The following is a 27,877-nucleotide window of genomic DNA, read 5'->3' as shown; positions in this document are numbered from 1 at the left end:
CCCCTCATTTCAGGAGGGAGATAGGTGAAGAGATCCAGCTAAAAAGGAAAGGTATGGCATAAGCTGCTTGTTAAAATCTCTGTCTCCTTTTATTTCTGGAGGAGGAAACACAAAATAAATCCCTTCTCTCTGAACTTCAATGCCAATAATATGTTTTGAGATGTTTTTATATTTTATTGTATTCTTTAAAAAAAGTTTTTGGGAAATTATAGGTATCAATCAGAAAAAATGATCATTTTTCTTGTTGTATGATAAGATGCCAACATCAGACGGGCAGAAGGTCGGTGCAGAGAACTTTTAATTCTTTTTGTATGTGACTTCAGGTACTGTTTGAATGAATGGATTTAGCTGGCCTGCATTACCTCGCTGGTGAATTAGGGAGAGGCAAATCGTATCTACAGTATTCAAAACATGAAGGTAAGCAAAACTATGACATGCTTGTGAATTTTCATTTTCATTTTAAATTTTGTTTTTAAATAGTGCTAGGGGTAGTATAAATGAATGCTGTCTCTCATTGTAAGCAAATACAAGTTCTCCATCATCCTTACTCATGACAAATTCTGTAATATTTTACAATTTGATTTTATACTTAGACAAATTTTTGTAGTAAGTTTTTTTAATGAAAATTCCCACTCAGTCCTGCACACTGATGGATGAAATAATCTGTAACTTCAAACTGAGTATCTGTTGGGATGCCAGGAACACTTCCATCTCCCTGCCTTGTTTGTCACAGAATTAGCCCCTCATCTGGTCACGTTGTTGTCCTGTTGCTCCAGTGGGGAAATGTCCTACACAACGCTGTTAGCACTGAGTGATCTGATAGGTGCAAGGGATGCATCTAGTGATGTGCACATCTGCATCCCATGCAGCATTCCCTGGGCTGTCTGTTCCTGAGCCCCCTCTCTACTGTGAAGGAGTGGTTGGGCAGAAGTGATGAAAAGTAAAGGGGCAGTTAACAGATGCAGGTCTTTGGTTGTCACAAGAGCTGTGCAGCTGTGGATGCAATGCCGTGGGCAGCAGCTCATCCTACCAAGTGATATTGTTGCCTGATGCTGCAATGCTAAGAGGCAACGTGGCTCTTCCATTACCAGAGACCACTGTCTGCACGCAGGCACAGTAAGGCAGCACCTGCCTTGGGCTGGCGTGCGAGGGATGCTCTCCTGCATCTCACCCTGTTCCGGTCGGGGGTTTCGATCCCGAGCCATAGAGGTAGGGCCTATGCTCAGCGTCTTCGAGGCCCGAGTGCCCGAAGAGGGCTGGGAAAAGGCGACCCTGGGCTGGGGCAGGTGCTGCACTCCCTCTCGGCGCACCACCGATATCACCCTCGCCGGGGCCGGCAGCGGCGGGCGGAGAGGGAAGCCGGGAGGGAAGGCGGAGGCGGACGGGAGGCGGGCGGCGCCGGGCGGTCGCCGGGGGGAGGCGGTGGCTGCGGGCCGGGCGGCGGCGGCGGCCGGTGGGGTACGGCGCTGCGCCGCCGCGCCTCTCCCGGCGCAGCGGAACGGAGGTGAGCGGGGGGCGGCGGTGGCGAAGCGGCGGTGGCACTTGTGCCCGGCGTGGTGGGGCGCTCCGCCCCCGGCGGCGCCTTACTCTTAAGAGCGCTGATCGGTTGCGCTTCCCCGCGGCCCCGCTGCCCTCCACGTGCCGGGCGCTCGGAGCCTCGCGGTGCCGGAGCTGCCGCGCTGGCAGCCCTGAGCAGGGAGGTAGGGGGGACGGTGCTCGGTCCGCGTGCGTGCCGGCTGCGCTCCTCGTCGGCGGTCCTTAACGCTGGTAGTACAGCTGGCGGGGACTCAGCTGCTTTCATCGGATCTGTTTCAGTAACCGAGCCACTTCACTGCCTCTTTGTGTTCTGCGCTGTTAAAGCCTACTGGTTCTTTCTGCATGGGGAGTTTTTGCCATCAGGAATGTCCTGAGATGGGAGATAAAGCGTAGAGTAACTCGCAGAATTGGCTGCTCTATAAGTGATCGCTTCAAGTCCAAGTTCAGGGAGGGCACAAATTTGCCGGAGGCTTCACTGCCGGTTACGTTAAAGCTTTAAAACATCGGCTTGTGAGAGGAGAATGACTTGGAAGATGTTGGGACATTGTTTTGAAAATAAGTGCTTAAAGTGAGGGAAGAAAAACAGTGTGATTATCATCTCAGAACATTCCCAAGCCAGTATTTCATTTTTGACTGTGTTCGGGTTGGTGAATACTTTCATTCTAGGAGTATGTTACAAAAACATTTGTTTATATACATAGTTTAACCACGAGAATATACTTATTTCTCTGATCAGATGTATGTGTACATTACATATATTGTATATTATACTTGCAGAAAATATCAAGGTACTGCAAAGTATATCTACGTTGAATAATGCATGCAGATAATTACTTTATGCTGTGGCTGCTGCACTATAATATGATGCCATATCATAGCACTCAGAGAACAGGAAAATTAGATTTGTACCACAGACTAGCATTATGGGATTTCTGCTTCAAATGTCTTTTGAATGGTGGTATGCTTTTTTCACTGTGTATGTCTTCTTCTTATTATTTTTAAATTACAGATGCCTTCTGCTTGCAAGGCTGCTGAAATGTGTTGAGCGCTGCCTCTCGTCTCCTAACCATGAACAGTTCAAAATCACCAGGGCTGGCTGGATTTGGAATCTTAAAAAACACAACCTGCCACACGGAGAAGAAGATCTCCGTTTTCTTTTCAATCATTTTCATGACAGTGGGAATTTTGTCCAACAGTCTCGCAATAGCAATTCTCATGAAAGCATATCAGAGATTTAGACAGAAGTCCAAAGCCTCCTTTTTGCTTCTTGCAAGTGGCTTGGTCATCACCGATCTCTTTGGCCACCTCATCAATGGAGCCATCGCAGTGTTTGTGTATGCATCGGACAAAGACTGGATTCGGTTTAACCAGTCCAACATTCTTTGCAGTGTTTTTGGCATCTGCATGGTTTTCTTTGGTTTGTGCCCACTTTTCCTGGGCAGCGTAATGGCTGTTGAACGTTGCATTGGAGTCACCAAGCCAATATTTCACTCCACAAAAATGACTTCTAAACATGTGAAAATGATGTTGACTATGGTATGTCTGTTTGCTGTTCTTATAGCTTTGCTGCCTATTCTTAGGTTTAGAGCCTATCAAATTCAAGCATCGAGGACCTGGTGCTTCTATAAAACAGAACATGTTGAGGACTGGGAAGACAGATTTTATCTCTTACTTTTTTCTTCCCTTGGGTTACTGGCCCTTGCTATTTCATTCTTGTGCAATGCTGTCACAGGAATTACCCTCTTAAGGGTCAAATTTAAAAGTCAACAAAGACAAGGCAGATCGCATCATTTTGAAATGATCATTCAGCTCTTGGCTATAATGTGTGTTTCTTGCATTTGCTGGAGTCCATTCCTGGTAAGAGCCTAATGTGTTTGCCAATTTTTAATGCACATCACTGTCTAAAACTTGTACTTTCTATCTCCAGGTTTAAAGGTGCTTTAGCTGCGATAATAGCTCCATTCATGTTTTAATGTATTTATTTTACAGCATGTTGCCTGTGATGTATGTACATTTGCTTCTATATCAAAATTAGTAATTATTCCTTACCTCTGATCATAAGTGAAGTACACTGAGCAAATAAAATGTGTAGCGACTGTGAATACCGGTGCTGTGAAGCAGACAGTGGTAGCAGAAGGGTGATGGAATAGTTTAAAACAAATACTGATCTCATCCAAAAATTCAGTGAAATCTTGGAGTGGCAATTCTATTTAGTCTGTACTGTGGTTCCTGTCAGTTTTTATTTATGCTAGCCTGTTCTTTGTTATTATTGCAGTTTACTGCTACTTGCGAACTATGCTACGGAAGACAACAGTTAAGAACATAAAAATTCTCCATTCCATTAGCAGGGTATTAAGGACTTTGCTTTAGAGTTAGGTAAAAAAAACAGCAGTTGGCAGTAGGTTAATGTAAAAAATTGGTTCAGACCTGATCAAGCTGTGTTTGTAATCCAGACAGATCTCTAGCAAAGCTGCTCTGTGTGCTCAGGGCTTTCTCAGCTGTGCGGGCTGTAACTTAGGGCTCTGTGCTAGTAAGTGCTGTGACTCATCCAAAGCACTCAGTGGTGCTCAGGGTACTGTGTGCTGTCATTGAGTGGTGTCAATGGAAATGGGATTATGATATGGCAAAGGATTTGACAGCTCCTGTGTTATGATGGCTTTTCGAAGGTGTTTAATGATATAAACCGAACTGAAGCTGTTTTAATTTTTTGCTAGGGTGGGAGGGGTTAAGTCACAATTAATATTAAAGCTCAATTTGTATCCTGGATACAGCATCTGATAGTTTTTCTCTGACGTGAACAAGGAGTGAATTTGGTTAGAGTTTACAAAAATAGAAATTTAAATCTGAGATGTGAATAAGATCCAGTCATACCTCACCTCTGGCTTTGGTATAGTGTGGAGGTACCTGAACTGCTTCTAAATAGGATTCCAGCAGCTAGGTACATCTGGCAGATAGCAGCCAATTTACCCGCTGTCACAGATGTGAGGGGGAGCGTTGGGATATGCCTGTGCCTCCCTGAATTGCACAAAAACTGTCACTTGTGTTCAACCGTGACAGAATTTCCCCTGCTTCTCTACTGATTTTTCTAGACTTGCTCTACCACATAGTTGAAATTCAGGTTAGCTTTTGTCAGTGTCCTGATTGCTGAATACACAGCTTAAATAAAGTCATCAGAGCAGTCCAGCAAGCTCATGTAATGACCTTACTTCCAGTAACTTCCAGCACTTCAAAAATGCATTTGGGACAAGACACAGAATGGTTATCAAGAAGAGCAACAGAAAGGGTGGCTTTAATTTTTATGGGTAAACAATATTTTATCCTTCTTTGACATTTATTTTCATACAAAGTAACTTTCCTTAAAGGCTGCAGTTACTTTGCTTGTCAAAAAAAACCAAAACATTGGTATATTTCATTAAAAGAGATATTTCATTTATCCAGCATTTGAAGGAACACTGAGTTGCAAGTATTCAGTTTGCTCTTGGTAGTTTTGGTGATTTCTTATACTTTTCAATTTTCATTTATAAAACCATTTTTAAAAAATGTTGACAATCTTTAATAAAATCACAGTGCTACTTTTCTTATAAGTACTGACCTTCATCTAGGTTGTAGTATACAATGAATTGTTATTCCAGCAGGATTTTTTTTTAGAGCATGGTGGTCTCATCAGCTGGTGATATAGACCAGTGAATGGTTTCTTCCTTAAATTTGGTACTTGGTAGCTTTTGAGAATGGGTTGCAGAGGAAAGTGATGCACAAGCAATTCTGGTCTATTCATCTGGTGTTGTATAAATTTCACGGTGCAAATCTCTCACGCTTTCTGTGCATTGTGAGCTCTCAGTGCTTTGCTCCTACATTGCTTGAACTGAGGTGCACCAAACTATCACCAAAGTCAAACCATCAGTATGGAAAAGAGTTTTGCACTGTAAGCAAATAAATGTGAGAAATGAGAAGTTTAAAAATTCAGTGTAAGAAGGGATTTAGTTCTTGGAAGTAAGTTTCAATGAAGTGAACAATTAATCCGTTAGGCAGAGAGTTTGGGAAGTGCAACAGGACCTGGTCCTTGGTGTAGACTTAGCTATTGGGATTGCAGAATATACATCAAAATTAACGATCCGAATTACCAACTTTCTCTTCGCTTTGAAAGCATTCTGCTGAGAAATCACCAAGAGAATTGCAAGCACGATGTTGATGTAGCAAGCTTCATTGAACAGCAGTGAAGCATGCAGATTGAGTGGAATAAAGTTTTGCTAAGAATGTACTGCTAAAGCAATGCAAGGAAGAGATCCAGAATTTATCAAGGTGTATGATTTATGGTGAATTGATGATTCAAACCCGAAACATCTCAGGGCTTTTAATTTGTGAAATAATGCCTACAAAAGTTTATCTTGATATAAATAGATTCAGGCGTCCATAAATGAAATTATTCGACAAAATATCTAATTACGTGTTTGTTTTGTATTCATTTCCTTGTTTAATTTTTTCTTAAGGTGAAATCTAGAAGTCAGTGTCAGTCTTGGAAATTAAGAATTTTGCCCATTCCCTCTGACCTGTGGGGTGTATATGATAAAATGTTATTTGAGAGTGACTCATCCCTGTCTAAACCAAAGCAACTAGAAACCAAACAATAATTTTAAAGAGAAGGCAGAGGAAGGTGATATAATTTATGCCACATGTGGTTTGCAAATACAAGGATTGGGATTTATTCAGAGTGATTCGCCATCTGACAGGGGTTTATTTTGTTTATTTTTCTTCTGTTTTCAATCTAGTCTGGTGTTACGTCAATTGTCATATATGCGTGGATAACAAAAGTCTATCCAATATTGTAATCTGGTGCAGATTTACTTTATTGCTGCATTTATATATATATATATATATATACATAAATATATATATATATATATTTCAAGTGGAGTTATGTATTCAGTCACTGTCCTTTGTTCAAATCTCCCTTAAAAGGCATTAGACCCATCACCCTTCACAGTGTCTGGTGTGAAAATAAGCTTGCGAAAAACAGGTGCGTATACAAAAAATACATGATATTATAATCTGTCACCACCTCCATTTTAAGACACCTGGAGATCTGAAGCGTTTTGCAGAAACGGACTGTGGTTTGGCTGGGACTGTTGTACAGGGATTTTCTTCTGATTTCTTTTGTGAAGATCTCTTTTTTCTTCTTTGCTTCTCAAAAGTGGGAGGCTTTTACAAGTTCTCTGCAACTGTGTAGGAATCCTTCCATAAGGGAGTGAGGGGAAGAAGGAATTTATCATTTAAGCAACGTTATTCCTTAAATTCCTCCATAATTCTTAAGTATAGACAGCAAGGGTTCTGTTGGCTGGGAGTTTTCAACCTGCTTATTCCTCTGTTGGGAAACATTTATATTCTTTTGAGGAGCTGAAAGGGTGAGGAAACTGACACAGACGAACAAGTGAAATTCATGAGTTTTCCAATAATCTGTGTGGTCAGTGATTCAGAGAGGCACATTTATTCTTACAATCCAAATAATTTTGTTCTGTGATGGGTAATTCCAGGAATATATGTTCTGAAGATAGTAACATTGACTTCTATGTGTAATAAGTCATCGTTTTTCATCCTTGCTTGTCTTAGGATATGTGAATTTTGTTGGATAAATTTGGTCCCAAGGGCTTGGATTCTCAAAGCACATAGCTGGGCTGGAGCATTTTGTGACAAGCACTGCTGATGGCATAAATTGTTTTATAAAGCTGGCCTGCCATGAAACAGCTTGGCTTTGGAGCTATGTTCATTTGAGCAGATCCTGACTTCAGTACATCAGGTTCTCTGGGGCTCAAGGGATAGACACATTTTAAATTCTATTTCTGTGGAAGCAAAGTGATCTTCCTGTAATTATGGACTGGAGGGGTTTATTTCACAGAGAATTTGTCTGCAGGAGCAAATTATGATATGGAGAAAAGTCTAATCCTTTTCATGTGTGAAACATGTCTTAGCATGCAAAAAGTACTGTTACATTTAAATTAATCTTCTTAAGATCTTTTTTTTCCATACAGAAAATAGCCAGTACTGTTTTCTTCTTCTTCGTTTTTTGAAAAGATCTCAGCTGTTTATTTCATGTAATTAAATCCACTCTTGTTCAGCTGCTATTTTTACTACCTCGGTTAATTTCTAGCACGCCTCATGTCATTTCTTCCCTTTCCAATTTGTTATTTTAATTGTGTCTGAACTCTGACTTGGTGTCCTCCAAATGCAGTGAGGCTCAATGGCTGGTTTTTCTGCATCTAGGGCTGCACTTAGCTTCCAGATTGTTGAATCAGTACAACCAGAATTCTGGTCTTAGTGGTCCTCCAGTGGAAACACTGCTTGAGGAGGTGAGAGGGGCAGTGCTGTGCTGAAGGGGTGGCTCTTGGTGCAATATCCTTACCCTGGCCTCTGACACAGTTGTTCCACTGGATATTTCAGGTGCTGAGGCAACCTCACGGTTGGTATGTGATAAAGGAAGTTGGTGGATTGCAGGCTTTACAGTAATTAAATTCTAGGCCATGTTGTTGCATGTAATAGAAGGCACTTTTCTGTAGAAGGCAATCCTCTGTGCATGTCATTTTCATGTTTTTGGATGTGTACTCACATATATACATGCACAACAACACTTTGCCAGGAGTTTATACTCAAGTTGCACTTGAGGAGCCTTAATGTATTCTTTCGTAAGCTGTCTGATTTTCCTTTCCACTAATGTATGCTTATATGTGCAAGGGGGATCGTTTATATGGGCTCATTACTTTATTAGCACTGTTTGTTTGCCTTCAAATTTTGTTGGTTACTTAAGAACTTAAGTTACTTAAAAGTTCTCCTGTGCTCTCTGGCTGGTGATTTTTGTAGTTAGAAAAGGCAGCAGATACAAGTCCCAGGATGCTGGTCCACATCTCACCAGTGGGGCCCTTGTAGTTGAATGCAGGGCAGCCTCCTGGCTCTCCTGCGTGGCTGCTTGGCCACAGCCACTGCTAATGGGTGTTGCCAGTCAAAGCTGCAGCCAGCATGAGCTTGCTTGCTGCACAGGCAACATGAATCTTAGAATCATGGAATGACTTAAGTTGGAAGGGACCTTAAAGGCCTGTTTCAACCCCCTGCTGTGGGCTGGGTGCCCCTAACAAGATCAGGCTGCCCAGTACCCCATCTAGCCTGGCCTTGGGCACCTCCAGGGATGGGGCAACCACAACTGACACTCAGGGTTGCATTGCTGAAGTGTTGCTATGCCATTCCTAACATTCATTGTAGGCTGAAAGATATTGTGAAATAAATTGCTGACTTTAGAGATTAATGAGATTGAGAGGAAAAGAACACTGATTTCGGGTAAGTAATGCTCAAATGAGTAAGCCCACCTAAAATAATGCTGAATTTCAAAGACACTCTTTTACTGTTCAGAATCATTCTGTTCGTGTTTTCACCTTTTGCAGTTTGTAGAGCTCTTAATGTCTTTGCCTTTCTGAGAAATATGATTCATTTTTTAAAAATGTTTTCTACTGTGGGCCAGGGCTTAGTTTATCATAGGCTACTTAGAAAGTCTCTATTAAATGTGGCTGTTTGTAATGCAAATGTAAATGTTTGCCTCCCTCTCACAGAAGTCAGGCAGTTGAGCAGTTCTCAACAGTAAAGAAGAAATGAACAGTAGTCAGCATATTGTCTTGTGGTAGGGATGGGAACCAGAAACGAAAGAAGATCTGAGGCTGATAGGTTGTCCTCTACCAGTAAAGACTGGAAGAAGCATAATTGTAGTTTTTGTTATTTTTGTTTACTCGTGCTGTTTGGAAATACTTATGTAAAGCCTTTTTCTAAAGATGCAGTGCCACCAGGATGCAATGAGTTTACTTAGCTTTGGAGAGGTTAAGTAGGGTAGGCAGAATTCCATCATTGCATTTTCAAAATAATGTGCTACTGTTTTTCTTTCAAAATTGCTTGCCACTTGATTTTTAAATTTGAATTTTAACTATAAAATTAAGCCATAATTGTCTATAAGTTGAAACAATATTTAATTCCAGATAGATGTCAGTGGCTATCACAGAAAATTTTGATTTTTTTTTTTCAGCTTTGAAGTTACCATTCAAATTCTGAAAACCTAAACCAAGTTACTATACTTAACCTCCCCTCCTTTGTTCAATTGGCATGCTGTGATAGATATAGAAAGCTTGAGGTACTTTCCAATTTTGTTTGATAGAAGTGGACTCTCCCTGTTTCCTAGGTATTACACTTATTCAGGCCTTTTTTGCTTGAAAATACCGTGCACTGCATAACCGTTTTTGGAAAATGTCATACACTGCATAACCATTTTTGGATTGTTATTTTAGGAAAGATCTTTTTTCTGTCTATCAGAAGCCTTTAAATGGTAACCTTGTGGAAAAGTCTCAGGGACAAATATACTTGCATAGAGTAACTCCAGAAACTTACCAGGTTTCACAGGACGGACTACTGTGTGCAATAAACATTCATATATTTTGTAAGATAATCATTGTGTTATTATGGTGTTAATTCCTATTTATAATCACTATGAACAATACTACTTTTTAACAGAAGGTACTTATCTCTGTAGTGCAGAATCTGTTAATGTCTGAGAGAATACTTTGGTTCCATGTCTGGGAAATAGTCTGTTTAAAATAGAGCAATTTTAATTCTGTTTTTTTCATTTTTGTTTCATCTGCTTTTAAGACTTACATTTTACATTTAAATAATCAGGAATTGAGGAATTACAGCTGTTTACTTGGGTTATAAACTCCTGTAGGAATGAGGGGTTCTGCTTATTGTATGCATGTACAGTGTGGAGCAGAACAGGAGCACATCACCATACTGGGATCTGTGAATGCTTCTCTTAGAAATCATAATGATCAGGTAGCAGAACATTGCCAAAATGACACTGCACAGGCAGTTATGGTGAAGTTTTGGTAGATGCGGTTAATTTTTTTCAGATTAATTCTCGTATTGGATGAGATGAAATAGCTCAGGAGGAGAACCTGAGTTGTGCTGTAGGCAATACACCACCTCTTGCTGAAGGATACTTCTTATCTACTGCAGACAGCAGGAGAGAGGTGGAGAGTAAGCTTCTTCGTAGGAGCTCCTCTTAATGAGCTGTGTGAAGACCTGTGTGTGTCAAACTGCAGGTTTCAGCATTGGAGCTGTTTCTGCACGATTGTCTGTAGGAGGCTGAATAGTGCCTCAATACTAAACTCCCAGAAATCAAGAATCACTTTCTCATTGGAGAACCAGAACTTAATGTCTGATCTCCAGCTGCTTGCTCTCTTGCACCTGTGTGCTGCCAGCACTCCCATCCACCTGAGTGCACGGAATGGTGTTAAAAGAGTCCATACAAGTGGTAGCACTTTGTTGTACGATTTACAGTGTATTAGTGTGTTAGAAATAAAAGCGAATCTATGTAATAGTCACTTATGTTACCAGGAGTGTGGGTTTGCATAAGTACTAAGAAATAAATCACTCTTAAGTGGAGATTTGATTTCCACTCCACCTAAAAGGTCATCCATCTGCACACTAGTCCCTTCTAATTTATTTGCCAACCCTAGAAATAAAAATATTTTAAATTAAATATACCAATTTTGTAAATTTATTATAAATTTATTAGCTCTGATAGCTCAGTTCATAGCTTCTGAGTGCACTTCTCCCGAGTGATATATAGAATAAGTTACTTTAATAAGGGAACGCTTCACACCTTCCTTTGCCTCCAGCCAGATCTGTAAATACAGCAAATCAGATAGCATGAAGTCATGAAGTAACTTGTATTCCAGTCCATATTTTAAAATGATCTCATTTTTTCTTTACTATATAATTGTATGTATGGTAAACATAAACACACATAAAATGTAGCTACAAATTAACGTATTTTTTTCCTATGCTCATGTTATCAGTGCTATAGTTTCTCAGGACACTAAATAGGAGGTCTGACTCCTTTGATAGATAATAGGTTCATTACTATTTTTAGTCTGGTCATTACTTGGGGCCTTGTGGGCATGTTGCGCATCAGTGTCATCTGCGTTCTAGAGGAGATGGAGAAGCTACCATGTGTCATGACTTACTCAGGGTGGAATTCTTCTCCCTTTTTTCCTGCTTCTAATATGTGTGGGTATCTGTCATTTCAGTTGTATCTGCCTTGAAAGCCTGTGAAGGCCTGCATATATGTCCCAATCTTCTGAGGTCAAGGAGTGAATTGTCCAGGGAATCCTTGGAGAATTCCGCCTAATTCTTGGGTTCTTAGGCAGACGTAGCAAATCTGAGAGAATGACAAACATGACAACCAGCAGTTTCTGCAGCCTTTATAGAATTACATGTTTCTGCTCTTGAAGAAGTGAGAGGTTTGCCTCTGGTTGGTAGTAGGTGATGAATCTATGTTGCATCTTTTCTCCTATGTGTAAATCCAGTGGAGGATAACTTTAGTAATGAAGTGGCATGAATGTGGTGGTAATTGGAAAGGCAGTCTACTTCCAAGGCATTCATTTGATCTCTTGCATAACAGTAATTAAATGCTGAGTTTATCGTATAGTTATGGGCCTTTGCAGCTCCTTTCACCTCTTCCAGATTGTCTGTATATAGTCCCTTTTTTCTCTGTTCTCACAGTTGTCTCCCTCCTCCCAGTATTATGTGTTTCTTGTGATTCTTTATTTGGGCATTTGTATTAGTCAGTGAAGTTATATTGCTTCTGTGGAAATCAGAGTATTTATTTAATCAATTAAAAATGTGATTATTTTCCAAGTGACTGTGAAAGTGTGCAAGCAAATCCAATACAAAAGAAGTGATATACTAACTTCTGGCTATGAAGGTTTTCCCAGCTGTCTCCCTTGGAAGAGGGGATGAATCCTGAATATGTATAGTTCTTACATCTTTAAATACTTATTTTGCTATATTGTGTTTCTCAGGATGGTCCTTATTATAAATACTCTATTGTTTTCTGGTCCTGAGAGATCTCACTGTTGTTCTTTAAGTTTCAGCATTGCTGGCTAAAAAATATTTTCATTTTATCTGTAAAATTAATTTTCCATGCAAAAGATTTTTGTTATGTGCCTTGTTAGGCAGCAACACAGTCTATGCATTTTCAGTATGAAGTGAGTCATCTGCTGTTTTCAGTGCTAAACTCTTCTCTATCCATATCTATTGTTCTTTCAGTTCAAATAAGTTAATCAATTAAGCTGCTAGAGTAATTATACTGTCAGCTAGCTGAACAAAAGTCTGTGTAATTTTGAGGGGGAGAAGAAGAGAAGGAAAAAGAGACCATCAGTCCAATATCGAAATATTTGGATTCTTTCAAAGAAACAAAAAGAAACAACCTGGAATGTTTTGTTCAAGGCCAAGCTGAGTGTAGGTTCCGGTAGGTACTCTTCAAGTGGAAAGCTGACAGAAAATAAAACCTCTGGTTTTAGTTTTAGTTAGTGCTTGCTAGCATGTGCACACCAAAAACATTGCATTTCTGCCTTACAGAGAGCATGATAAAGCCAGAGGCAGTTAAGATATAAATGGTGAGTATAATGTTACAGCACTCTACGTTTTGTTCAGTAATTTTGATAAATTCTTGCATATATAAAAATGTCATCACAAATGATGCTTCCAAATGTTTGTTCAGAAAGTATATTGCCATGCATAAACATTTTGCCTGGAGCTGTAAAAACACAGATGGTGAAAATATCCCCCTGGCTCTAATGGCACAGTAATAGAGTGCAATAGACTGTAAATCCTCTGCAGACCTGAGCCTGCTTGAGAGAAGCAGAAAGCCCAGAAGAACTGATTGGCCTCAGCGAGGAGTAGTTATCTGGCAAGGTCATGCGGTGTTGTCTGTGTGCTGCAAGACTGTGGTCCTTTGGTGTTTAGTTGCGGTGAGGTCTGACCTACCAGTTTTCAAGGGTGGTTTTGATCTTGCCAGAAGAAGAGATACTCACATTCATGAGGCAGTGTCATTGACCTTTGAAGAATTACCTGATGATACGATCAACTGAGTTTGAGAAAGAAAGATTTGAAATTACGTTCACAGGCTTCATACAAAATGTTGCATTCTGTTTTGCAGAATGACAGAATCGTAGGGGTTTGAAGGGACCTGTGAATATTATCTAATCCAGCCTCCACTCTGAGCTCTGAGTGTCTTTTCCTTTACAGTACCCAAAAGGCTTACATAGCTCCGTGTTAGAGATGGTAAATATGGAGCACACGGAGGCTAAATAAGCAGCCACAGAAGGTTTTGTAACTTCAGCTACCTCTGGTCCAGATCTTTTCAGATTCTATCTCCTCCTCATTTGTGTCCTGCCTTTCCCATAGAAGACTGTGACTCTGGCAGGGAAGATGTCTTGGACTGCGTTTATCAGAATGCTAAATAAACAGGAATGGTTAAGAATGTGTAACATGGCAGGTAGTTGTCACCTTTCTTGATTTATGTGTGGTAGATTGGAACTTGATTTCAAGAGGCAGACACAGATTTTCCCCCAGCTGAATAATGAGGCAGTGGATCCATTATTAATTTAAAATGACATTATAGGTTTGGGGTTTTTTTTTTTTTGACAGAATATATGGCAGAAAAAGAGAATCCCTCATCTTCTGCTTGCGAAGAGCTGATTCTGCAAAACTTTACACGTGGAGGGAAAAATAAAATGAAGCATACTCAGCTTTGTTGCAACAAATACTCAGTTTATGTACTGCAGTATTTATGAAACTATGCATGCAATCTGCTCAGTTTTTCTTCTTGCTGTTTTTAGGTCATACAAAATTGTACATCAAATGTACATGGAATTTTGATTTCCTACTTTCTCTCTTCCTCTCCTTTGCATTTATTTTCTTAGTTTGTCCTTAGAGAGTATTATAGAGAATATTATAAATTATTGTCTTCTAATCAGATCTTACCTACAGCAAACTGCAACTTCTTTAAAGTGTATTTGAACAATGGAAGTTTCAAAAACTTCCAGAAGTTAAAAATAATGAAATAGAAATATTTTTTTGTATCCATAGAGAGCAACATAGTCCATAGAATACTACCATGTATCCAGTGTGGTTTAGGAGGAGAGGATTTGCATGTTGGATTCAACATAAGCATCCATGACAGTGACAAAATATAACAAGTCTGTAAATACTGAAAAAAAAACATGGACTTCCTTACCTTGATGGAAATTTTCATAAATGCTTTCAGTAGAATCCTAAAGAAGAAGTTTAGGAAGGTCTGTAAGGCTCCTACAAAGAAATGGAGACTAAAGGTTGACCTACAGGGGAAGAGAATTTCTGATGTTTGTTTACAAACAAGAGAATTTGCCTGTCTGCTCTGCTTTCCACACCAGTGCTTTGATGTCAGACTTTTATCTGGCTTCCTGAAGTTAAGGATAGAACCTGTTTTTAGAGTTTACGAGCTGAAATGCATCAAAGTAATACTAAAGGTTGCCTTATTTCCTAACTAGCGTTAGAGTCTGCTTCTTGTTTTGACTGACTGTCCTTCAGTCCTAACAGGAATGTAACTGATCAGCACTGCCATTTAGCTTGTTAGTTACTCTCATCTAATTGAGATCCAATTGGAAGGGAGATTAAAGACATGCTGTTTATATTTGGAGAGTAGTGTGAAGCTCTGAAGCTAGCTGCTTATTTATTTATTTATTTATTTATTTATTTTCTTGCACTGAGCTCTGTACCTAAAGGAAATGACAATTCTCTAATGCTAAATGAAAGATACAGTTGTGGATGTCAACAATTTCCACATGTTTTTAAAACTTTTTCATGTGACATTTTGGATTCTGAAAAGTAAGCTTTATTTGCTGTGAAATGTAAAATTGGAAAAAATAATGGAGAAGTTTAATGTATTGTGTCTAGTTTGTGCTTGACATAAGTTTGGATTTGTCTGTATTTCTTTTTGTGTACAGGGAACTCTTGTGTTGTAACTTAAACCAGCACATGAGTCAGAGAAACTTTGTTTAAAAAGTCAGTGTTTTTAACTAATGCTTTTAGAGTTATTTTCCTAAAGAACGTTTGAACTGTATTGGTTATATCAAGTAATACTTTCATTTTTTCATAAGCCTGGGAGACATATTACAGCTGCATCCATATAAGTATTGTGTAACTCAGCAAAATACTATTTGGATTTTCACATTACTAAATATGTTAGAAAATGTCATGAGTTACATTTCTTATTTACCAGCTGAGGATTAATTTTTTGAGTCATGCTGCTGAATCTGCAAGGCTATTAAAATCAGTTGTATAGATCAAAGGCAACCAGATAGGATACCGTCATAGATTCATAGAATCATAAGGGTTGGAAAAGACCTACAGGATCATCCAGTCCAATCATGTTGCGTTTACTTCTTCCTCCCTGGCTACAGGCAACAGAATTCCTTTATCATATTAACCTGATAGACCTGCAGGAAAGGAAAAAAAGCTAATTGTTCTTTGAACCAGTTTCTCAGCTCGGACCTAATTATTGAGCAATATTAGCCAAACAAGAATAAAATTGACCCTTCTGTGCCTTCAGAGGAGGTCTTGCTCCCATAAGTAAGCATTGTATCAATCTCTGATTCCAGTTCCTGAGCTGGAGACTTGTGTCAGTTGTGACATGACTTTCTCATACCTATGAAGCAAAAACAGACCGTGTGAGGTTTTGATTCAACTGAAAACTTTAAGGGATGGTAGTGCATGAGGCCTTCTAACTGTCCATGATTTCAAAATGATTTGAATTTAAAATTAAATAAGGATGAATATTAAAGTGTGATAGTAATAATTTATTATGAACTTAGTCTATGTTTTTCTCTTTGTCCTCTGTTGGTGTACGGTTGGTTTCATATACCTGAAGCCTTCTTACATGTTGTCTTAGGTATGAAAGAGCTCCCTGAGCAGTGTAGACTGTTTAGAGGAGTGGATTTTTTCAATTCATACCCAGAGATGAGTTGATGGAGCCATCTCTGTCACTGCTGCTATTCTGCCACATGTGTTTTAGGATAAAAATACTTAGGATTATCTTGTGCTTGGAGCTGGACTGAGATTCTTACTCCAGGCTTGTATACAATTCTCGGTCTCACAGATCTTCAAAAAGTTGGTATATTGCTTTATGATGGCTTTAGTTATCCCACCTCCCGTTTCCCCCTTCCCCCCCCCCCCAAAAAAAAAGGATATAGTTTCTTATTTCTGAATAACACTCCCAAATAATTTAAGAAAATTCTTAGTTTATGAAACAAAATCTGTAGATAACATTTTATCTCAATACTTCCAATACTAGTAATCACAGCTGACTTGCTTAAGCATTTGGCTATGTGCACAAGCTGTACCTTCTATTTGCTACTTGTACTTGTACTCAAATGCATTATTCTATGTACATCCAGTGTTCATAAGGCATAACTTAAATGTTCCAGATGAAGCTCATCCAAGTATCAAAATTAAGTATCACATTTCCTGATTGTTAGATAGTTAAGGACATCCATTATCCAGACAGTTACTTAGTGTTTAGGCAGCAAGTTGAACAACAAATTAGTTTATTCACTTAGAAGTTATTAATGCTAAATAGAAAGGAATCTCTCAAGTTTGCTAGACATGTAAGAAAATGACAGTTTTTCAAAATACAGATGCAGCTACTCTTCTTAAGTGACCACCTCTGCTGCCTTTTTTTTTTTTTTTTTTTTCCTGGGCATAGAATTCATTTGAATTTAGCATTTATTAACTTTGCAGAATAAGAGAGAAGAACAAATGGAGTTTGGAAGTACTCACAGAAACATCAAGAAGCAAATTAGGAAGCTGTATATCTGTATTAAGCCAAACATGCTATATATCAGATAAGAATGTTGGTCTGAACTCTGTTGTGTTGTCCTTTGCTGCCAGTTCTACTTACACGAATAAGGAGTACTCCATCTGAATTTGGCTTGTATTGGACCTCTAATAAATAAAATGTTGGACTGTCTTGAGAAAATGTCCCGTGCAAAAGTCAAACGACTTGTCTAAGTTTGGGTGGGCTGCTGATGTCAGAGAGGAATGCACCCAACAGTTGTGGGGTGAAAGGCAGATTCAGTAAACTGACTTGCAGTTATTTGTGTTGGCATGGTGCTCAGACATTCCTCCCCTTCCGCTCACTGGTTCCCATCTGTGCTTCTGCCAGTCTTACCAGCTTCTCTAGGAATGTTCCTGTGGGTTCTCCTCTCTGCTCCCACAGTTGTCCATGCAGAAACTCTTAACCAAATGCCTAGCCAAGCAAGTACAGTCACCTTTTATGCATTCACTGTTTTGCATGGCAGTTTATCCCCAGGTGTGGTGACCTGCAAGATGCAGACTGGGCCTAGCAGTACTGAGAATTATCTTGAAGAAGTAAAATGGGTTTGCTAGAATATTGAGCAGTAGCTTGTTTCTCTTCATTCATTTTTTTTTTTTTAATGATGTATCTTTGTGAAAATAGGACTCTGCACTTGTACAGACTGACCCTACCCCTCATCACTCAATAAATCAGTGTGCTCATGGCATCAGCTGCAAAATATCTCTTTTCTTAGTTACTTAACTGTATCACTTTAAATGCTTTGGAACTGAAAGCTGTACAGTGTTTCATCTTTCTACCAAAAAAGTCTTCATGTGCTTTTAACATTAATAACAGAGAGAGATAATTTACCATCCTCTGTCACATTCCTGGCTTTATACAGTCAGGCTTTCTTCACACAGGAACTCAGGTTACAAAACCTCAGTGGCGGAAAGCCTACAGAGGTCTCTGCAGGGCAGGAACTCCAACACTGTATGTTTCAGTTGGGCTGCTGATTCAACGCTTAGGCTGCAACCCTGCAAGGCTGGAGGCCAGCTGTGTTGGGCTTGTGTGCCCATTGGGTATCCTTTGCCAGAAGTAATCCTGTCGTGCTGGACTGAGAAAGTAAATGGTAGTGGGTGGCTGTCCATGTGCAGCACTTCCTTTGTCTTTGCAGGCAAATGAGACCCTCAGCAGCTGTGTTGGCAAGAGGAAGGGTATTGGTGGCCTTTATCACTATGGCTTAAATTTTCCTAGAAACTTAACCTCTTATTTCTCTTACATCTCTAGGGTAAATAAATTATATTCTGTTGTGATTTCATTGTGATGAAATCAATGTGCTGTGTTCTTTATGCAGACTTTCACTTTGAAGGTATAAAAAAGTAAATACTCTTTGTAAAAATGTTTTGTTCTAATGATGTCCTCTATCCTTTAAAAAATGCAGCTCGGGAATGGTCTTGTCATGCCTCGTTAGCTTAGGTTCTGGTTAATTTTTTACTCCTTGCTCAAATCAATTTCTGGTCACCATTTAAGTTTCAGCAGAAGGAGTTCAGCAGAAACACGTGTTAGTCCTATGTAAGACATAGAACAATATTGTTTCTAGAACAATAAATGTTACATGCATGAAGGTATTAACTTTGCAATGGAGATACACTGATGCTTTGAAGATGTGATACTTAATGATACTGTTGAAAATTTCACTCATTTACATGCTCACTTGCTGTATTTTTTTGATGCATAATTTTAAAATGTTTGATTTTCAGGTGTCAATGGCCAGAATTGGGATAAATGCAAGTCATTCAAAGGAGAACTGTGAAACAATACTTTTCGCTCTCCGGATGGCAACATGGAATCAGATTTTAGATCCCTGGGTGTACATTCTTCTCCGGAAAGCCGTACTTAAAAACCTGTACAAGATCACAAGGGGATGTTGTGGCATGCACATCATAAACTTACACATGTGGGAACTCAGCTCCATCAAGAATTCTTTAAAAGTTGCAGCAATATCTGAGTCACCCGTAAGTTCCAAACAAATAAATCTACAGCCGCTCAGCTCGACAGGGCAATAAAATTAAACTTCAACGTATGAAGAGATGATAGAAGCAATGCTCATAGACGGGCAATACTTTGCAATGAATTCTAAGGCTCAGTGGTTTGGCATTTGTTTTAAATTGTGAATGATTTTCTCCTGTTGGTTATCAGTTTGATATTGCTACTCCAGAAGATGCACTTAAATGTTTTAGTTCATTTTGGTGTACGTCCCTGCCAAAACTGGCTGTAGAATGATAAATCTTCATAGATTTCTCCTAGATACTAAAGAGAACAGGGTTCCAAATCCTTTACCTTAGCAGGATTCTTAAAAAAATGTACAGCTGAGAAAATGATCTCTAAGTTTTTTAAAAGGGGTAGCTGCATCTACCAGTGATACTCCCAAAGCCTTTGCAAAGTCATTGCTTCCTGGGATAAAATACACCATCCTTTCCCTAAGGGTATTCTTTGCTTCTAGGCAATTCATTTTCCCATTGGATGTATAAAAGTTGTTTTGTTTGTGGCTAGCTTACTAAACCATCTAGTTTGTTTGGTTCATTGACTTGAACTCTCAGTTAATTACTGCATGAATTTTTGGAAGAGCTGCAAACTTTATCAGCATATGTGTCCCTTCCAATCCCTGGTAAAATAGTAGGTTCCCTGTGGGAACAGAGTTAGAAGCAGATGAGCTCAGCTTGCTTACAGTTACATTTTAGACCTATTGGTGAGTTGTTAGTCTTTTCAGTAAATTTTATTGAAATTAACAGACATAAAGCTGTGGTTAGTCTGTATAAAGAGAAGGGCTTATTTTATTTTATTTTTTTTAGCCCCAAACTGAAGAAAATTCCTTGAAGGGTTTCCCTAATATATAAACATAAGCACTCATAAAGTACCTCTGCTCAATTTGTAAAAGGCCGCACAGGTCTCATGTATAACAGTTGTGTAGGGAACTGCACTGTGAGTGCGGTTTTTATTTGTGAAAACAAACTGCATACTTGATGTTTGCAGGGTCCATGTCTGAAGTGCTGAGTTTTTGAAGGTGTCTGAAAATTTCGAGGACTTTATACAGGAGGCCCTTCACCTCTATTGCTGCTAAAAGAAGCACTGGCTTTTGTGAATGTACTTTGTTTAGAAGCAAAAATGAGAGTATCAGACTTTGTAACAAAAGGATTATTTTAAGATATAACTATTTTATTTTTACCTGTTTAACTTCCAATGATGATGCTGGTGCATTTGGACTAAATAGTTAAAAATTGATTCACCGAGAAGGCAGACTGAGAAACCAAAACTATTCGCAAAGTACCAATTCATGTCGTTTGTGAGAACTGTTTGAGTTGGAAAATAAAAAAAAAAACTCAAAAAGTTTAAATATTTCAATTTTTTTTTTTGTTTTAAAATGGTTAGAAAATTAATGGGTTAAATAAGCTTGTAACGAAATGAAACACTTTCATTTACACTAAGGATTTTTTCTGCAATTTATTTTGCCAATCACAGAAACTACAAAATGTGTACGTATTTGATGCTGGTATAAGCTCAGCACTGTAGCTTCTTGTGAGTTCCACTGAAATCTGGGAGCATTCAGTCAGTGCTCAATTTGGCCTTTTCATTTTGTGGAATGTGATGCCAGTGTATATGTTGACATAACTTATTTGTTCTTGTTTTAGCAGCTGCAGAAAAATGTTGGTCTGTAAATTGTTGAGGTGTTTGATCAGTGAATGAAGCTCATCAATGTTTCATTTTGTTATGTGAGTAAATGTAGCTTGTGTAGTTCATACTGGTTGACTTGTAAAACAGGAAAAGTTTATATGTATATGTGATCTCTAATATTTTGTGAACTATTGGAACTGTTGTAAATTGCAGAGCTTCATTAAAGTTATCAAACCATATCTTGAGAGTTACAATATTTTTGCACAACAGAAGGGAACCTAAGTTACGAAAGTGAGCCTTATTACAACCCCCCTGAATTCAAACTGACCAGTGCCATTCACATCCATGACATCAGTGTGAAGGTAGTGAAGAGGACAGTGAGGATACAAATAATAGGTCTGAATGTTCATAGCCCTGCGTAATCAGCGGTCTAAGGCAGACTAGGTCAAGTTCTGATGATCCATGCTTAGAAAATGCAAGTAGAAGTGTTTGTATTCAAGTAGCTGCCAACACTGTTACACAGATACTGATTAGTTTCACATGCACTGCAAGTCCTGAAAAAAATACGTTCGTTTTGCTGTTACTATTTTGTCTTGTCCATTGGCAGCTCAGGATGCAGCCACCCATGAGTCTGTTACCTCTGAAAGAGATTTGATTACCATTGTGTTTGGTCTCAGAGGAGATGTGCTGTGTTGTATGACTTGCAAATTATATGTTTTATAAAATATAAGATTATAGGAAAAAAACCAACAACAAAAACCAGGACACCTTCCCAGTAGGATCCAAGCATGCTCAGGCAGGAAGAACAGGGCAGGCTGCCTTGTGCTGTGCCACTGAACTCTGCAGAGGCTGGCTGCCTGCTCTCTGCTGGGCAGCAATTAGTGCCTCCAGAGCAGGCAGGGGCAGTCTGGTGGGTTGAAAGTGAATCTCGTTTCTGATTAATGACTGAGGAAATCTTCAGGGTGGGAGAATGGGAGAATATTATAATCTAATAGGGAGCTTAAGAAAGGGCAGGCTGTATAATGAGGCAAGTAATCCTAAAACAAGGTCCCAGCCTAGTCTGAAACTGCCTGCTGAAGCAAAGAAGGCCTCAGTAACAACTTGCTCATCACTGGGATTAGGCAATGACCTGTGGTTTGTTATCTGTATACAAAGAAAGAAAACGAGGTTCAGTGTTGTTTTTCAAAAACCTGATTCTTGAGGAAAAGTGTCTTTCTATTACTTGTGTGGGCTTTTGGCTGTTTTTTTTTTTCCTTGTTTTTTTTTTTAAAGATATTTGTAGAATTAAAAATTTATTTTCTTGTTACTTTAGTCTGACTCGTTAGGAATGAGTTAATTTTAATACTTGCTAAGAACTCCTAAATGCTGACAGTGTAATGCTGTTACAAAGATGGAGGAAGGAGGGGCTATTTTATAAGGGTTGCATCCTGTTTTCTTGAGATAACTGTGAACCCACTACTTTGTGATATAGAATGACTTCAAGGAAAAAAGGTAATTGCAAGTTCCATTACCCATTGTCCAAAAGATGATTTCAGTTTGATTTTTGTTTCTCACTTCTCTAGACAGTTATCTGATAATAAGTCACATTAATCTCCCTTATGCTGGGAGTTTTGGCCATGACAGTAGCTAGTGCACGATTTCTGTGTCCTTATATCAACTTGTTAGATTTTTTCACCATATTTTATTCACCCTGTCCTCTTGAGGAGCAAGATAGAGAGAGCAGCAATGTTAGAGCAGAGCCATCTACCACCACACATGGTAAGTAGTAACCTGTATTTTTTTATCACTTTTTCTTCTCTTTAATAGTGTCTGCTGAATTGAAAAGATTTCTGATCTGGTCCTTAGTACAGCTTGTGCTCCATTTTTATGTAGAGCATAAGCATACATTCATGGCCCACGCTTCTGTATTTAGGTAACTTAAATGCTTTGGATGAATACAAACTGTTAATAGCAGGATTCCCATTCTAAGATCTGAGCTACAGAGCTCATAGCCTAAAAATTTTTTAGAGATGATTTCTATTTAGAAGGGATAGGTGGTGCAATTGAGGAATATACCTGTATATGCCTGATGGAAACCCAGGGACCTGATTTTAGAGCCTCAATGTTTTGCGAAACTTAGAACATTAGGTCTTACTCAGTACAATCTATTCATAAGAAATGAGAAAAACAAGCATTAAAAACACACAAATACCAAGCATCTACTCAATTACAATTGCTTTGCAGGCATTCTGTCATAATAAATCTAACTTTCCTGTGGGGAAGAAGACTCCTGGTGGACATTTCAGCAACTCCAGATAGTGAGACTTTGAGAATGTGTCTATGTACCTCACTTCTTTCTTTTTTCCCAATGTCTACTGTAAACAATGTGATATCTGAAGTGATGGAACAACGGTTAAATATGAAAAATACCATTTCAGATGCATTTTTTCAAGAAAGTGTATGTAGTTATGGTAAGTTATAGAGTGTTATAGATAAAATCAGGGTTTTCCTTCTTAGTAAAACTGCAATGGAGTCTTTTTTTTTTTTTTTAGGAAAAACATCTTGTGATCTCAGGAACATAAACATGCATCTGTCTAGCTGTTTAATTTCAGCTCCATGGTTGCAAAATAAATACTAGCTACAAAAGTTTGCAAAGATAATTCCATTTCTTTCTTTATTTTTTCTTTCCTTCTTTTTTCTAATTTACTGCCAGTAGTAGTTTGACAAGTTAAAATACTTGAGGCTAAAATTTGTTATCAGAAAAGCATCCCTAACAAATAGCTATAATTCCCAGCAAATGTTTGTGGTTTAACTTTCTTCTGAAACCAACATAAGAAAAATACTTTACGTTCCATTATCATCAGCTATAAATTAATATAAATGTAATCAGAAAAAAATCATTACATTACATGTTGCAGTGGTATTTTTCCTTCAGATGCACTGACAACAGCGGTGTAGAAGTGATGGCTCCAACAGGAAAACTATCATGCCAAAACAGCCAGTATTCTATAGTGATTTTTTTGCAAAATCATCTATACAAGTGATAAAGTCTAAATTCTATATCAAGTTTTATTTTTTTCTTTTTTATAATACCTAACAAACAGTGACTTCTAATTTTTAAGGTGCCTTACTTTTCAACTATTAAGTTCCCCAAGTGCCTGAACTTGTAAACAGTCATGAGGGGAAAACGAGGAAGGCAGAACTTTAATCCATGATTACCTGAACTGATTCAACACCCACTTCCTAAAATGGCGACCCAATATCTGCGTTGAAGATGTTCTGGTCTGCCAAAACCAGTGAGACAGCCTAGATCAAGGAAGGAACATGGCTCTGCAGTGCATGGCCGGAGTGCTCACCCCTCAACAGGAAACTGTGCTGAGCCCTAGGGTCCATTTGTTACTTAACTCATGCCAGACAAATCCATTGGTGAACATGAGGTCTTGATGCATTCATGTGATTTGAACTTCTTATTTGCTCCTTTTGGCCTCTGATGTTCTTCCACTGCACCAGACACCCTTGCTTGTTCCATCTTGGCTCTTACCAGTGGAGGGCAAGAATGTTTTTGCCATGGTATTTAGTTCCAGGATGCAGTACCATGAAGTTTCAAACGCACAAAGTGCTTAAAAGCTTGCTCTGAATTGGGAGGTGGACATGTTGATCACCAGGATCACTTCTAACTTATACTATTTCACGTTTTTTGCACATATTCTCAGCTGCATGTCCCCATTCAGGTTCATCATCAGCACAGCTTATTCTCACATCTGTGTATATGTCTGATGAAACAGGATCTTGAGTTGCTGGTTTTATTCTGTCAACAGATTTGTTACTTCTGACAAAAAAGTTGGTGCACTCCATAAAGATCTGTTGTCTGAAGTTCTTATTCTTCAAGCCTACAGCCTACTGTGGGAGATCAGCAGGTATCTCTTTTAATTTCAGTTTTAAATGATCCAAAGTGAATATCTTTTTGATTGCACATCCAAGTTCTGAAAACATAACAGAGGCCACTAGAATCATTCAGTTATGATTTTGCCTCGTTTTCCAGAAAATAAGGGTATTTTTAAGGGAACATGATAGCAATTTTATGTGTTATAAAGTACAATAACTTTCTTCAGATTTATCTCTCCCAAATGTGCCCACATTTTATGTGCTTCTTTGTGAATATGTTTAATCAGGAGATAATTTCTACTGTTATGTTATGGTTGGTAGAATCATTAACCAGCAGACTAGTAGCGCTTGGAAAGGCAGTGGTGAAAACTGCAACTTGTCTTCTCACTGAGATCTTTGTAAAATAGTCCTTTAGCATTTCATTTAAAACACTGGAGGTGTCTAAAATTGACAAGATATAAATAGCATCTTACTATTGCAGTGATCCTCTGCCTCCACTTTTGCAGAAACGTCGTGCAAGGCCTCACGTTATGCAAATTGCAAGAGATCTTTGTCAAGGTACAAAGATGTACAAGAAAAAAATGCAATAACTTTTCAAGTAAAATCATTTAGGTTAAAATAGAAATTTTAAAATAAACTACATAAAAGGAATGACCGCTTTTCATTATTTTCTGCTGTTTGAAGTCTGCAATATCAAAGAATCATAGTTGCAGGGATATGCTTTTTCTGTCATATCAACACTGCTTGTGCACCTGTTTTTTGGCTAAGCTTTCTTTTGTGTATAAGTAAGAGGTAAGGACCAGAATAAAGCATAGTGGTTTAGATTATTTACTCTTCAAAGCTGAATAAACTGTTCTCATATATGTATTTTATGCAAGAAATACTTATATTTTTTTTACAGAAATATTGGTCTTTGTGTATATCCTTTCAGTAATCCTCTCTTCCAAGAAACCATTAAGCCACTTCAGTGAGACATTGACATTCTTATGCTGTGGTGTTTTATTGGTTCAGTTTAGCAGGAACAGTGAAGAGATTTTTAAAGTGTTTATAATGTTTAATCACACATTTTATTTGGAGTGCTAACTGCAATCTTGTTCCTCTCAAATTCAGTGGCAGAGTTCATAATGTCTTTGATGGAGGTTTTCAGTACCAGAAAGTTCAACAGAGCTACAGTAAATCATTCTGTGTTTGAAAAAATACTAATATATTCTTAAATGGCTTCCTTCTACTAAGTAACTTGCAACTTGACACAGGTAGATGTCAATAAATATATCTCACTGCTTCATCTCACTTCCATGTTTGGCTGGTGTGTTTCTGCTCACATGAATATCTTGGGAAATAGCTGATTTTCTAAGAAATAGTTGATATGCTCTCAGTGATCTGAAATTAATGAAAGTGATGATTTGCCAGTAAATGTAGGAGAAATAGATTTCCCACAAGAACTTTCATAATTTTAAAGTATTTGTGTTTTCAAAGTAAGAAAAGGCAACTGTCAAGTGAAAGTTAGCATTATTCGTATATAAAAATGTTGCTTTCCTTTTTAAGACACTTCAGATCATCAAGCAGAAACTAGATTTTTAGTGTAATTAAGCAGTAATTATTCTTCTCCCTTGCATAATTTTTCTTTATTAAGAAATATCCTTGTCACTGTAAGCCATTTAGAAGGATGCTATTTTGATGAAACAAACAAATATTGTGAGACTGACATCACAATGATGGAAAGCCACTTACTACATCTATGTACTATGTGCTCTATACAGCTTGTGCTGTAAATAGTTCTGGTAGTGCTAAAATATCAGTAGTTCATCAGAAGGGACTGATTTTCAGGTGTTGCAGAAAAACAACATTTTGAGACAAAGTATTTTTAAGATTACACAGGAGTATAAGTTATGACTGTTTTGTGGTTTGGTTTTTGTTTGTATTTTTTGGAATGTTTTGTTCTCCAGAGACTATGTGTAATGCTGTGGAAGTGTTAAAGGTAACTGAACTGTGGTGGAAGGGGCAGTGGCTGCTGTCAGCACAGTAATTAGTGTAGTGCGGTCATATATACTGCCACAGCTGGCTGAGATCATTTCACTTTCTCAGCTGTGAAAATGAGAAAAGTGACTAATTTCAGAGTTACAGTCAGTAGCAGGGACTAAAACTAATACATATGTGTCAGTGCAACACATATTTTCCATACAAATATAGAATTAAAGCCATCTTGCTGTTACATTGAGAAGTGAAATGTAATAAAGCAGTCATTCCAGTGAGATCATTTGGTACAGTTAATGACATTAAAAATTATTATTTGCATGCATTTTTATTTCCTTCCATAGGAGTAACTTGGAAGACGTAAATAAAAATAAAATCAAGAATGATTTTAGACTGTTGTAAGTGCATGTCTGAATGATCTCAATGCTAGTGCTAAGCTCAGTTCCTGGGTATGTTAACAAGAAGTGAGGTCATGAACCATATGGAAAAATACTGGATGATAAAACCAAGCCAACATAACTTCATAAAAGGTAAAAATCTTGAGTGTGATGTCATCTAGTACACTTAACTCTGGGGAAGTAATGCAAAGGACAGATGGATAATGTTACAGTTGTGGTCTTGGATTTCAAAATGGCTTTTGGCAAAGTCCAGAACCACAGCCTGAAAGGGTGAGCCCGGTGCTTATCCCCATATCTTAATCCACATCTCCAAACAAGGAGAAAACTTGGCTAGAGATATAATGTATAAAGTAGGTTAAATGATCATTGTCATCCACACGCCAGCAGAATCCCAACCACAAGAGTCACCTGTCATGATTTTAATTTCACAAGGCAATATGGCAATTCTTCCTCATCTTCTTTACACTGCAGATTGCTCTGGAAAGACCACAGACAAATTCTGCCTGTCAGTGCTCCTCGTGTTTCTCTTCTGGACACTACTGTGGCCAGGATGTGATGCTCTGGGAGTGCCAGTGGCTGGACAATGGAAGCTCTATAGAGGATGACACTGCCAAGCTAAGCAGCCATGCAGTGCATGATGTGCTTTGTCCCCAGTGGGAGAAGAGCTGTGGGGCTGGATGGAGCAAATCAAAACCCTGCAAGCCTCCAGCATCAGCAGATCAACTACACAATTTCT

General features: G+C 38.6%; 2 protein-coding genes across 10 annotated transcripts; both read left to right on the top strand.

Moving 5' to 3' along the window:
• PTGFR (prostaglandin F receptor) lies at positions 1–21,144 on the top strand. Of its 9 annotated transcripts, XM_046944453.1 has the most exons (4): positions 1–51; positions 324–417; positions 2,546–3,393; positions 18,994–21,144. In XM_046944453.1, the coding sequence occupies exons 3-4, from the start codon at positions 2,605–2,607 to the stop codon at positions 19,297–19,299; spliced, it is 1,095 nt and encodes a 364-aa protein (XP_046800409.1). In that variant the 5' UTR covers positions 1–51; positions 324–417; positions 2,546–2,604; the 3' UTR covers positions 19,300–21,144. The 9 variants fall into 9 exon arrangements, with proteins under 9 accessions (XP_046800409.1, XP_015146310.1, XP_040560571.1 ...); XM_015290824.4 differs by lacking the exon at positions 1–51 and having other exon boundaries at positions 75–417; XM_040704637.2 differs by lacking the exons at positions 1–51; positions 324–417 and adding an exon at positions 887–1,209 and having other exon boundaries at positions 2,546–3,072.
• LOC124418137 lies at positions 20,043–27,877 on the top strand. Its single transcript, XM_046944669.1, has 4 exons — positions 20,043–22,396; positions 22,571–22,663; positions 24,703–24,801; positions 27,613–27,877. The coding sequence occupies exons 1-4, from the start codon at positions 22,378–22,380 to the stop codon at positions 27,744–27,746; spliced, it is 345 nt and encodes a 114-aa protein (XP_046800625.1). The 5' UTR covers positions 20,043–22,377; the 3' UTR covers positions 27,747–27,877.

The sequence above is a fragment of the Gallus gallus genome, chromosome 8 (assembly GCF_016699485.2).
Source record: "Gallus gallus isolate bGalGal1 chromosome 8, bGalGal1.mat.broiler.GRCg7b, whole genome shotgun sequence".
Classification (NCBI taxonomy): Eukaryota; Metazoa; Chordata; class Aves; order Galliformes; family Phasianidae; genus Gallus; species Gallus gallus.
Note: the sequence above shows the minus strand (reverse complement) of the source record. Positions and strands in the feature narration are given on the sequence as shown.

Bases quoted from the DNA above. Each gene is read 5' to 3' on its own strand.
- PTGFR (XM_046944453.1), top strand. From the start codon at position 2,605: ATGAACAGTTCAAAATCACCAGGGCTGGCTGGATTTGGAATCTTAAAA. The intron at 3,394-18,993 runs GTAAGAGCCTAA...TTTGATTTTCAG, and splicing joins TTTGCTGGAGTCCATTCCTG to GTGTCAATGGCCAGAATTGG.
- LOC124418137 (XM_046944669.1), top strand. The intron at 22,664-24,702 runs GTAAGTAGTAAC...TTCTGTCAACAG, and splicing joins GCCATCTACCACCACACATG to ATTTGTTACTTCTGACAAAA. The intron at 24,802-27,612 runs GTATCTCTTTTA...TTTACACTGCAG, and splicing joins CTACTGTGGGAGATCAGCAG to ATTGCTCTGGAAAGACCACA.